Source organism: Phaenicophaeus curvirostris, chromosome 28 (assembly GCF_032191515.1).
Source record: "Phaenicophaeus curvirostris isolate KB17595 chromosome 28, BPBGC_Pcur_1.0, whole genome shotgun sequence".
Classification (NCBI taxonomy): domain Eukaryota; kingdom Metazoa; phylum Chordata; class Aves; order Cuculiformes; family Cuculidae; genus Phaenicophaeus; species Phaenicophaeus curvirostris.
In genome coordinates this window covers 719,738-731,449 of record NC_091419.1, presented here as the reverse complement: position 1 = coordinate 731,449, position 11,712 = coordinate 719,738, and the positions used below count along the sequence as shown (strand labels likewise).

Sequence of the window (11,712 nt, the reverse complement as noted above, 5' to 3'; positions counted from 1 at the left end):
AGGTCTTTTTCGAGCAAGCGATTCCATGATTCTATGATTCCATGGTTCTATGGTTCAGCCGGTCAGTGTGGACGCGACAGGCCGCCCCGGTGCCACACGGGGAGGACGGCCGGGGCCCTTCCCGGAGCGGGGCCCGCTCCCGCCCCCCGGGCTCCGTGGCGGGGGCGGCTCCTCGCGGGCGGGGGCGGTGGGGCTGACGTCAGGCGCTGTCCCTGGTGCTGAAGCAAGATGGCCGCCCGCTAAGCCAAGAGGGGCGGGTGCGGCGGCGGCGGCCAGGCCCCCCCCCCCCCCCCAACGCCGGGACGATGTCGCTGCTCTGCGTCCGAGGTACCGGGACACGGCGGGGAGGGGCGGCCCCGGGGGCCACGCTGCCCAGCGGGGAGGGGGGCGGGGGTTCTCGCTGCCCTGGTACCCGGTAGATGGGGCTTGGGAGCGAGGAGAGGGTGTTGATGGGGGTGATTTGGGGGGGTATTTAATGGTTTGCAAGGGAGCACTGGGAGAGATAGGTGGATTTGGGGGTTTATGGGGTTTGTTCGGGACGAGTGGGAATGTGGATGGGCGTAGATGGGGCTTGGGAGTAAAGAGAGGTGATTGGGGTGGGGTGCGGGTCAGGGGACTTGAGGATGGGTGTGGGACACTGGGAGGGATCCATGGGATGTGTGGAAGGTGTTTGGGAATGGGGGGACTGGGCTGTGCCTGGGTGGGGGGTTAGGGACAGACGTGACGGGGGGTACTTGGGGTGGGGGGTATTTAGGGAGAGGTGGGAAGGGGAGGGTGGACGGATGGTGGTGTTCGAGGGGGCGGGCACGTGGGGGTCTGCATTTGAGGGGCGGGAGAGAGGAAGTGTGGGGGGGGAAGATGGGGAAGAGGGAAAGAGCAGGAAAAAGGGGGGGGGGGGAGAGGAAAGTAGGGAGGAGATGGGGGAAGATGGGAGAGAAGGGAGAAGGGCGCTCGGAGGGGGCGGGCGGGCGGTGAGGGGTAGACAGGAGACACCCGGTACCGGGGCAGCGAGCACCCCTCGACCCCCCGGCTCCGGCGGCAGCGTGGCTCCCGGGGCTGGCGGAGGTGGGGGGAGGAGGAGGGTCGTGGGAACGGCTCCATTGACAAAAAACCGGCGCGTGAATTTATGAATGAACCGGCGGGGGCGCGCGCGCGCGGCGCCAGACCCGGCAGTGGGGGTGGGGGCACCTTGACCCTCCCCCCGCCGTGGGGAGAGAAGGGGGGTCTGCCCCCGCACCGCTTCACCCGGCATCTCCTGTCTATCCCTCTCCGGCATCCTTCCCTCTCCTCCCTGCTCCCTTGTCTCCCCCCTCCTTTCCTCACCCCCCCCCCTCCCCCCGTCTTCCTTCTCCTCGACTCCTTCTCTCCCCTCTATCTTCCCTCTTCCCTCATCTTCCTCCCCCTCCTTTCCTCTCCTCCCCCTCCCTCCTTCCCTATTCACCCCTCCCTCTTCCCCCCTCCTCCCCTCTTCCCCCCTCCTCCCCTCTTCCCCCCTCCTCCCCTCTTCCCCCCTCCTCCCCTCTTCCCCCCTCCTTCCCTCTTCCCCCTCCTTCCCTCTTCCCCCTCCTCCCCTCTTCCCCATCCTTCCCTCTTCCCCATCCTTCCCCCTTCCCCACTCCTTCCCCCTTCCCCCCTCCTTCCCTCTTCCCCCCTCCTTCCCTCTTCCCCCCTCCTCCCCTCTTCCCCACTCCTCCCCTCCTCCTCCCTCCTCTCTCTTGCTCCGCAAATGCAGACTCCCACGTGCCCACTCCCCCTCACACCCCCACCCGTCCACCCTCCCTCTCCCACCTCTGCCCAAATACCCCCCACCCCAAGAACCCCCTGCCATGTATGTCCCTAGCCTCCCCCAAGGCACAGCACCCCTGCCTCCTCCCCCATTCCCAAACACCTTCCACACATCCCGTGGATCCCTCCCAGTGTCCTGCACCCATCCCCAAATCCCCTGACCCACACCCCACCCCAATCACCTCTCTTTGCTCCCAAGCTCCATCTACCCCCACCCACATTCCCACCCCTCCCGAACAAATCCCATAAGCCCCCAAATCCTCCTATCTTTCCCAGTGCTCCCTTGCAAACCATTAAATACCTCCCCCTGCCCCCAATCACCCCTCCCAGTCCTCTTTTCTCTTGCAGGCATTGCCCCCCTTCAGGCTCAGGGATGCTGGGTCAGGGGTGCAGGCAGCTGAGGAGGCAGGGCTGGTGCTGGTGGAAGCCAGGTTAGGGGTGCTGGTTGCCCTGTACTGAGAGGAACCCAGTCTGCCCCACAACAGCTTGCAGAGGAGGTTGTGAGCTGTGCCAAACCCAGCGTGCTTCTGTGTGCTACCCAGACAGACCCCCCCCGCTCCAGATTTGGGATCCCCTGCTCTGACAGGAGGAGGACTGCGTCTTTACTCCTGTTTAAGGGGCTGTCACACACAGTGACACCCTCAGTCAAGCTGGAGGTGGATGATGAGAAACGTCTCCTGGTGTGTTCGGGCTTCCTCTGCTTGCTCGGGGCAGCTATTTTTGTCACCCTATTTTTGGAGTCCCAGGGATGGAGGTGCCATCCTAGAGCCTCCTCCAGTCTTTCCCTGCCCTTCTCGGGATGCTGGGGCCATGCACCCAGGGACTTCATGCCAAGGGGGTGCACTTGTGGGACAGGACTGAAGTGGTCCTGGGAGATGTGGGGTGAGCAAGGACAGAGGCGTGTAGCAGGGACGAGGGTGTCTGAAGCGGTATGAGGCAGACAGAGAGATAGACGGGCAGGGAGATGTGCATCTGGAGAGACAGATGGAGAGATGGATGGACAGATGGATGGAGGGTGGGGAGACATGAGCAGGTAGACAGAGGTGCATGGATGAATGGATGAGGGATAGATGGACAGGAGAAGATGGATGGATGGATGGATGGATGGATGGACGGATGGATGGATGGATGGGTGGATGGACGGACGGACAGACATGGTTGGACAGAGTTATGGGTGGGTGGACAGACAGGTGAATGGATGGACGGACAGAGGGATGGGTGTGTGGACAGAGGGATGGACAGACAGGTCTGTTGCAGGTTGCCTACAACACAGCTTGATTTTTACTCTCTTGCCAGTCCAATTCCTGCCAGCTGCCTTCTGCCTCAGTTTCCCCAACTGGCCAGTGCCTCTGTGAGTGGAGGCTGATTACCCCAGCCTGGGAAGCACCCTTGGCCTTCAAGCCTGTTGTAGGGGTACCCAGCTCTCATGAGGATACTGCTGTCCCCACCTCCTCGTTTGGGTGCTCAGGCTGAGTTTAGCCCAAGGGTGGCATCTTGGGCCCCACCAGCCCTGCTCCAGCTTTGGGGACCGCTCAGGTCTATCAGCTGCAAATGGTGGCATAAGGACTCCCCAGCAGTTGATGACAGCCAGGAGAGCCACGTGTTCCCTGGGTAGTTGTTCCTGTCAGCTTGGGTATTTTTGGAGCTTTTCCTTCCTCTGCTCTCCCATTTTGGATGCAGCAGCTGGTGGAGAGTAGTCAGCCCCAGTGGGTGCATCTGGGTCCAGGGCAAAGGTGAGCTCCCACACCAAGGGTCCCTGTGCAGCTCTGAGTGTGCCCCATGGGCAGGTTCTGATACCAAGTACAGTATTATAATAGAATAATAAATTATATATACAATATGCAAAATAATATATAATATATAAAAAAAATACATATAATAACACACAGTGATGTTCGCCATCCCCATGAAGTCCCACAGTCTCCCCACCCAGCAGTGCTAGGGGATCTTTGGGATCCTGGCCTTGAACCAAACCCTCATGCGTGAATCCCTGAGTACAGTTGCAGCTACCAGAGTCCAGTGATTTCCCGGGAACCCAGCTACTGGTGATGTGGCTGGTGACCTTCCTTTCAACAAAGCTGCTGCAAAAAGCTGCCCAGCGTGTGACTGTCTTGGCTACTCAGGGCAGGCGTCCAAGCTGAAGAATTCCTGGTTGTGTTCTGAGTGGCATGCTGTGGTTAAGCCAAGGAATCCTCCCTGCCTCAGTTTCCCTAGAGGTGCCCCAGGGCCAGGCAGGGGCTGCTTGTGCCATGTTGCCTCCTCTGAACCCCACGGTGTGTGTGGAGCCGGTGGCAGTCCCATGGCCCTTCCAGTGCTGGTGGTGGGTGATAAGTGGCTGTTGAGCGGCACATCTATGAAATCAAATTACCTTTGATATTGCCAGGGCTATTTTCATCCCTCCTCAGTCACGTCGGTCCTCCACCCACTGGCATAAGAGTCATTTAACCATTCTCTGGGTGCTGTGTCATCCGTCCCTGCCTGCTCCACTCCTTTGAGCCCTGAGGAGACCCCAGGACCCACCACCCCTTGGTATTGGCAGCATTGGTGCCTGTCTCTGCCCAGCTGCCTGTTTGCCTCCCCATTGCAGACAAAATCTGAGTACCAGCCCCCCGTACCCCCTTCCTGCAGAACTAGGGGATCAACCAGCACTGGGACTGTTTGTTCCCATGATTCTAAGCAGAATTCAGCCCAGATGTGACTACTGACCCTGCATGAAATCAGCTGTTTGGGAAGGATCCCCAGCAGGCAGGATGGGAACCAGCCCCTTGGTGATCCTCCAGGATGGGGACAGGGCAGGGGTGGGGGGTGTCTGTCTGTATGTCTGTGAGTTTTGGGTGTCCCTGCTACTGTGGAGTGGGGGGAGCATCTCTACCACCCCTGGGGCTGCCATGGGGCACCGGAGGGTTACAACCCCCCCATCCCCCTCCCAGGTTTCCTGTATGAAATCTAGGTCAGTGTTTGGGAGTCGATGAGAGCCTTAACCCTGGCACTCCTGACCCGGTACCCCAAGGTGGGGAGTGGAGCAGTGGGAGGGTTCCCCCTGTCATCCCTTTCCCCCCCAGATTTGTATTGTAGCATCATGTCTTTCCCAAAATGGATCAGAATTCAGAAGCAGGGGAGTGACAAGAGGTAAACATCCCCTCAACAGGTCATGGAATCATAGAATGATGGAATGGTTTGAGTTGGAAGGTACCTTAAATATCATCTAATTACAACCACTTGCCTTGGGCAGGGACACATCCCACTGGATCCGGTTGCTCCAAGACCCATCCAAGCTGGCCTTCAACACCTCCAGCAGCCATTACTGCTCTGGGCAGCCTGGGCCAGAACATTCCCACTCTCACAGGGAACAGTTTCTTCCTAAGATCTCATCTCAATCTCCCCTCTTTCAGCTTAAAACCATCCTCCCTCATCCTGTTCCTGCCCTCCCTGATCAGAAGCCCCTCCCCAGCTCTCCTGGAGCCCCTTTCTGTACTGGAAGCTGCTCCAAGGTCTCCCTGAATCTTTTTCTTCTCCAGCCTGAACAACCTCAACTCTCTCAGCCTGTCCTCACATGAGAGGGACCGCAGTGAGATGAAGGCTGGTCATTTGGGGTTGCAAAGAGATGTTTGAAAAGTTGTCCCAAAGTGGCAGTTGTGTGTGTGTGTGTGTGTGTGTATGCACGTGTGCTTTTCTCCCCTGTGGTGCCCATCTCCAGCTCACGTCTGATGCCCCTCCCTCATGCCTGGCACTGGGGACTCCTGATTTACACCAGCAGGAGGGATCCCACCACCTTGAGCCACTTTGCAGCTGGGAATCCTCCCACTCCCTTGGCACCCTGGTGGGGGTCCCCTCTCCCCTGCACTGGGCTCTCAGGTTTAATCTCTTCCCTCCTTCTCTGTCCCCACAGTTAAAAAGGCCAAGTTCGACGGGCCCCAAGGTAAGCAGCCCCTGGGAGGGCTGGAGTGCAGGGCCAGGGACTGATTTGAGATGGCAAGACCCAGAGGAAGGGCTGAGGGGTGGTGAGGGGACCCCAGCTTAGCCTCAGCTCTGGAGGCCTCGTTTGACAAGCGTGGTGGGGAGCACACATAGAGATGAGGGTGCCCTGGGTGAGACTGGGGGGCTCACAGCCTCCGCTCCTAGCAATGTGGGGTCCATCCTGACTAGCAACTGGGGCTAGGGTACTGAGTGCAGTGTGTGGGGACCTCAAAGGAGGATGGCAGTGGGGGTGTGTCAAGGAGGTGGGAGCATGGCTGGTGGTGGTGGGGGACCAGTGGGGGCCACTTCACCCTCTGCTTACTCCCACAGAGAAGTTTAACACCTATGTGACACTGAAGGTGCAAAATGTCAAGAGCACAACCATCGCAGTGCGGGGCAACCTGCCCTCCTGGGAGCAGGACTTCATGTTGTGAGTGTCCAGGGGCCACCTCAGGGCCTCCACCCCTGCTGTTCCTCTCTATCCCCCCATCAAGGGCAGATCCCTCCCTGCTGGTGCCCCCAGACCCCAGCCCTGGGGGGCTTACCTGAGTCCCGGGGCCATGGGGGCAGGCAGAGATGGGGGTGGCCCCGGGTAGCTGCTGGGGAAGGGGGTGACCTGACACATCTCCCTCCCTCCTAGTGAGATCAACCGGCTCGACTTGGGCCTGACAGTAGAGGTGTGGAACAAGGGGCTTATCTGGGACACCATGGTGGGGACAGTGTGGATCCCGCTTCGGACCATCCGGCAGTCAAACGAGGTAGGGAGCCAGGCACATCCATCCCCCACCAGACCCTAAGAGACATTTAGCCACCTCCTGTCTGTCCTTTGGTTGGGGCAGAGCCTTTCCCAACCCTGCATATGGAGGACCACGCTTGGAGCTGGATGCTGCCTGCACGAGGTTGTGGGGTCAGGGAAGGGGGATCCCCGGAAGCTCTTCTTACCCCTATTTCTGCCCCACAGGAGGGCCCTGGGGAATGGCTCACACTTGACTCCCAGGTCATCATGACCGACAATGAGATTTCGGGCACCAAGGATCCCACTTTCCACCGTATCCTCCTGGACACCCGCTTCGAGCTGCCGCTGGGTGGGTACCGTCCCTGGGCACTCTGGGTTCGGGGTGTGTCCTTTGCCCTGAGCCCCACGGATGCTTGTGAGGCTCAAGGCTGGGGCTGAGACCCGTGACTGGGAGGTTGGAACTAAGTGGTCTTAAGGTCCCTTCCAACCCAAACCATTCTATGATTCTATGATCCTATGATCCTGTAGCCCCAAAAGCTGGGCGCTGATTTGGGGGCGTGTGTGTGTCTGCATACCAATTGGGGTCTTTGCCCTTGCAGATATCCCTGAGGAGGAGGCCAGGTATTGGGCCAAGAAGCTGGAGCAGCTCAATGCCATGCGAGACCAGGATGATGTAAGTCAGTGCAGAGTCAGGCCCAAGGTGAGGGCTGGGCAGCGAGCAGCAATGCTGTGAGCATGCAGCCCTCATCGGCCTGTCTTTTTGCAGTATGCCTTCCAGGAGGAGCAGGAAAAGCCTCTGCCTGTTCACAGCTCCCAGTGCTGTAAGTGCTACCCTGTCCCTGCTCTGCTTCAGGACCCCCACCTTGCCCTGTGCCCCCATCTCCCCACACGAGGGATGCACATGAGTGGGTTTTCCACCTGTCTTGGGACAGCTGGACCCCAACCGAAGCAGGCCTCAACCTTGTTCCATATGCTGCTCCCACCCCTGTTCCCATCCTCCCTTCTGTGTCTGCTGGTGTTGCCTTACTGTGTCCCTGCCCCACAGTGCATGAGCCCTCCCATAGGGCTGAGCTGGAGGGGAGAGGGGTGTTGGGGGGTACGGCAATGGGGCTAGTAAGGATGATGCCCTGGGGAGCCCGGGTGAGGGGCAGCGAGGCTGGTGTGGAGGCTGTCTGGTAGGAACACCAGAGGGGTCTGGGGGATTTGGGATGGCAGCTCACTTTGTCCCAACTGTTTTACCACAAAGGGGGCTTTTAGCAAAAATCATCATAAAAAACCCAAACTCTATGAAACCAAGGAGCTTTTAGAAAAATAAACCATCATAAAAGCCCAAACTCTCAAATACTCAGGAACTTTTAGGAAAAAATCATCATAAAGGCCCAGATTCAGTGAAATCAAGTTTTACTCAAGTTATTACAGCAAGAAAGAAAGCAAATGATTAGTAGTGACTCATCACAACTTAGCAGTAACAGCTTGTAAAGGCAATGTGTCTGATCATTACCATAACAGAATCCACAGGGACCCATCCCTGTCCCCTCTTGGTACTGCTTTGCCCAGTTCCTGTCCCCACCATGGCCCAGTGTCAATGTGCTCCATCCTGGGCACTGCCCCAAGCCCATCTTGAGGCACTGTCCCCAGCCCAGCTAGGTGCCACCATGCCTGGGAGACATCCCAGACAGATCCTGCTGCTGCCCTGCAGCTGCCTCTTTTTTTTTTTTTGTTTTTTGTTTTGTTTGTTTTGTTTTTGTAGGCAACTGGAATTATTTTGGCTGGGGAGAACAGCAGAGTAAGTATCCTGTCCCCTCCTCTCCTCCCAGCTCGGTGGTCCCCAGTGTATTCCCCTTTGCCATTCCATAGCCTGGCCAGGGCACCTGGAGCTCGGGTCCAGTGGTGGCCTCATGCTGTGGCTCTGTGCTGGGTGAGGACAGAGACACCAAGCACCCTGTCCTGGGCGTGGTTGTCCCAACAGCCTGATGGGGACATGGCAACATGAGGCTCTGTGCCCTTGGGGTGCCCTGGTGGCAATAAGCAGCTCAGGCTTTGCCTCTGTGGTTGAACACTGGTGGGGCAATGGGAGGTCCCTGCATCCTGTTCTCCTCTTCCCCCTTCTGTACATCCCATTTCCCCCCTCTGCCCTCCCTTGTGCCCCCAAGCCCCTTTCTGCAGAGGGGGATACGTGCAGCTTGCCCCTCAACCCTTCCTGGATCCTCTCACCAACAGTGGAAACACAGTGGGGGCAGTAGTGGGGCTGTGCCTGGCATGGAGAAGATTTGGGGTGTCCCTGGCCACCACAGCTGTAGGGCTGTCCTCAGTGCCACTCACTGCGTCCCCTTGCAGATGATGACCCTGACAGCACAGTGGATGACCGGGACAGTGATTACCGCAGTGAGACCAGCAACAGTATCCCACCACCGTACTATACCACCTCGCAGCCCAATGCCTCCGTCCACCAGTACCCCATGAGGCACCAGCAGCAGAGCTCCCACGACTCCTACACTGACTCCATGCAGAGCTACAAGATGGACTACTCAGACGAGCGTCCCATCAGGTAGCATCAGCGCAGCCAGCTTGCCCCAGGACCTGCTCTCTCAATCCCCCCACAGGTGGCAGAGGCCAGCAGGTCCCCAGGGTGATGCCAGGGTGGTGGGTGACGGAGGGAAGGATGCTGAGGTGAGGAAGAGGGCGATGGTGCTGGCCCCAAGCTTTTCCTCTCACTGGAAAGTTTTCAAGCCTTCGAGTCACTGCTTTCCTCTCCTTGCTGTGCTTGAGGACACCCAAGCCCCTTGTTGTCCTTGCTGGGAGCTGAGCTCTGGGATGTGGCCTGGCTGGGGAAGCAGATGTGGCTGTAGGTCGGGGATGCTTTGTCCCCATGGTCACCGCATGGCTCAGTTCTTCACCAGCATCCAGCCCAAGGTGCCAGCCCCATCTACCAGGACAGAGCCTCCCTGCCGGCATCTCCACAGTGGCAGGGGATGCAGGGGCGTGGAGGGTGGCGGTGGCATGATGCCCAGAACCTTTCTGATCATCTTCCTCTCCTCCCCGGCAGACGCTATGGTAGCGTAGACTCTGCCACAAATGGACGCAGCGACGCTGAGTCCGCTTCCGAGTCGAGCAGGCGGACCAGCCGCCAGCCATCCTTTGAGAGCAGGCGGTCCCTAGACCTATCGGATAGGTGGGTCGCTAGCTCATTGTGTGCCGTGTGCCGTCACAGATTGCTGTGGTTGGTCCTTGCAGCCATGGTGAGGCCAACACCAGTCCCGGCAAGGGTGGCCTTGTGCTGCCATGGAGTCCCCCTGTCCCTGCCATGAACCACCTTGCAGAGGAGCAGCGTTGGGATGCTTTGGGTGTCTCTTGGCTCCGTGGTGTCCCTTCTTGCTGCTGCACCCCAGTTCATGGGTATGATGCCCTATCAACCTGGTCCCACTCACTGGCATGCAGACCGGCTGGCAGCACGGCTGCCTCTTTCCCCTCATGCCAGCAGGGATGGCAGCTGGGGTCTCAGGGACTCAAATGCCACTGTCCATTTCTGGTCACCTTGTAGGCAGCACTTGGCTGGGCAAAAGCCTCACACAGTGGTCTGAGACCCTTGAATGTGCCAAGGTCCCCTCTCCCAGCTCTTGCCAGGATCAGGCAGGGGAGGTGAGGGGTTTCCAGGCATGAGCTGTCTTCTGCCCCTCTGTGCCCTAGGTGTCCCTTTCCAAGGTACCTGGATGATGCCAGTATCCCTCCCTGCTGGGACCAGCCTGGGCATCCCCTGGCACCCTGTTCTCTGTGATGTCCACTGGCTCACCGCTGCCTGGCTCTGGGTCCAGGGCTCTGCCCGTCCCATCTCCTTGTACCCATCCCTCTTGCCCACACTGACCCCTGGCTGCCGGTGCTGGAGACGTGGTGTCGGCCTCTTCCTAGGCATGTCCCTGTCTTGTCTGCATGTTTGCTTCTGTGAGCCTCTCCCCATGGAGCCACCTCATCCCCAGTGGCCTCCTGGGACACAGGGAGCCCCTCTGTGCCACCGCTCCCAAAGATGCAGGCGGCTGTGTGAAGGGTATGCTGGAAAGGCTGATGGCCAGTGGGGCGGATAGGGCCATTGAAAGGGATCTGGCCTGTCAGGAAGAGTGAAGAGGGGCCCTCTGGGCAGAGATGATGTAGTTAAAGGGAGTAATGGGGTCGAGGGGTTGTCCTTGGAGAGAGGGTGCCCAGGAGGTCTACAGTGAGTGCTGGGATGTCAGGGTAGAGGTTGGGTGACAGATCTGCAGGTTAGGGGTGTCTGGCAGAAGCAGGAGGCAGGATCTGGCTGGGGGTGCTGCCTGACTGTGCTTTGCCCCCACCCCTGTCAGGGCTGAGCTGAGGGGACAGACACTGTCCCTCACATCCCCACACACAGCTCAGGCACAGGCAGAATGGTCAGACTCCTGAGATTGCCCCAGCTCGGGGGGCAGCCCCAGCCCACAGAGTCTGCTGATCTGTGCCTTCGACTGCCTGTATGAGGAGCCCGGTGCTCACCTAGGACTGAGCCCCGGTGAGAGCTGCGTGTCCTCCTGCCCGCAGTGCAGGAACCCTGGGGCTCTGTTTGGGCAAGGCCGTGGACCCATGGGAGCTCTGTTCTTGTCTCCCCTTGGCCCTGCAGCCCCACAGGGAGCAGCCGCTATGCCTCGTCGGCCGAGCTGAGCCAAGGCAGCTCCCAGCTGAGCGAGGACTTCGAGAATGAGAGCCTGCGGGACTCAGAGCTGGATGAGAGGGACGGCGACTCCTACCACTCCTGCCATAGCTCTGTCAGCTACCGCAAGGATTCACCCCGCTGGGAGGAGGAGGACGATGACCTTTATCTGGAAGAAGAAGAGGAAGAGGAGGAGGATGAGTTCAATGAGGACTACAGCGAGAATGAGGAAGGTTACCCCAAGGAGGAGGAGGAGGAGGACCTGCAGGAGCAGGACACCTATGAAGTCCTTGAGCATGATGCCCACCCCCCATCACAGAAACTCCCTGGGCAGCAGCAGCAACAGCTCCCACAGCAGCAGCAGCAGCACCAAACCCAGCAGGTCCCACAGCTGAAGCTACACCAGCAGGAAAGAAAGGACGAGAAGAAAGAGGAGAGGAAGGAGGAGAGGAAGGAGGAGAAGGACACTTCTGCCCCCCAAGAAACCCCAGAGGCTCTCCAAGCCCAACAGGGAGCAGATGAAGCTCCCCTGCCGGAGGTGGCCCCTGAACCTGAGCCCCCGAAACCAGCTGAGAGGTAG

The 11,712-nt window shown here is 59.1% G+C and overlaps 1 protein-coding gene across 1 annotated transcript in view; it reads left to right on the top strand.

Annotated features, from left to right (window-relative positions):
- Window positions 1–256: 256 nt before the first annotated feature.
- UNC13A (unc-13 homolog A) overlaps window positions 257–11,712 on the top strand; it is a 35,849-nt gene continuing 24,393 nt past the window's right edge. Inside the window, exons 1-11 of the mRNA XM_069877919.1 lie at window positions 257–327; window positions 5,675–5,704; window positions 6,073–6,172; window positions 6,383–6,500; window positions 6,704–6,827; window positions 7,078–7,151; window positions 7,245–7,299; window positions 8,229–8,264; window positions 8,816–9,026; window positions 9,525–9,650; window positions 11,103–11,708. Coding sequence (XP_069734020.1) covers window positions 306–327; window positions 5,675–5,704; window positions 6,073–6,172; window positions 6,383–6,500; window positions 6,704–6,827; window positions 7,078–7,151; window positions 7,245–7,299; window positions 8,229–8,264; window positions 8,816–9,026; window positions 9,525–9,650; window positions 11,103–11,708 — 1,502 coding nt within the window. The 5' untranslated portion in view covers window positions 257–305. The remainder of the gene's footprint in view (window positions 328–5,674; window positions 5,705–6,072; window positions 6,173–6,382; window positions 6,501–6,703; window positions 6,828–7,077; window positions 7,152–7,244; window positions 7,300–8,228; window positions 8,265–8,815; window positions 9,027–9,524; window positions 9,651–11,102; window positions 11,709–11,712) is intronic.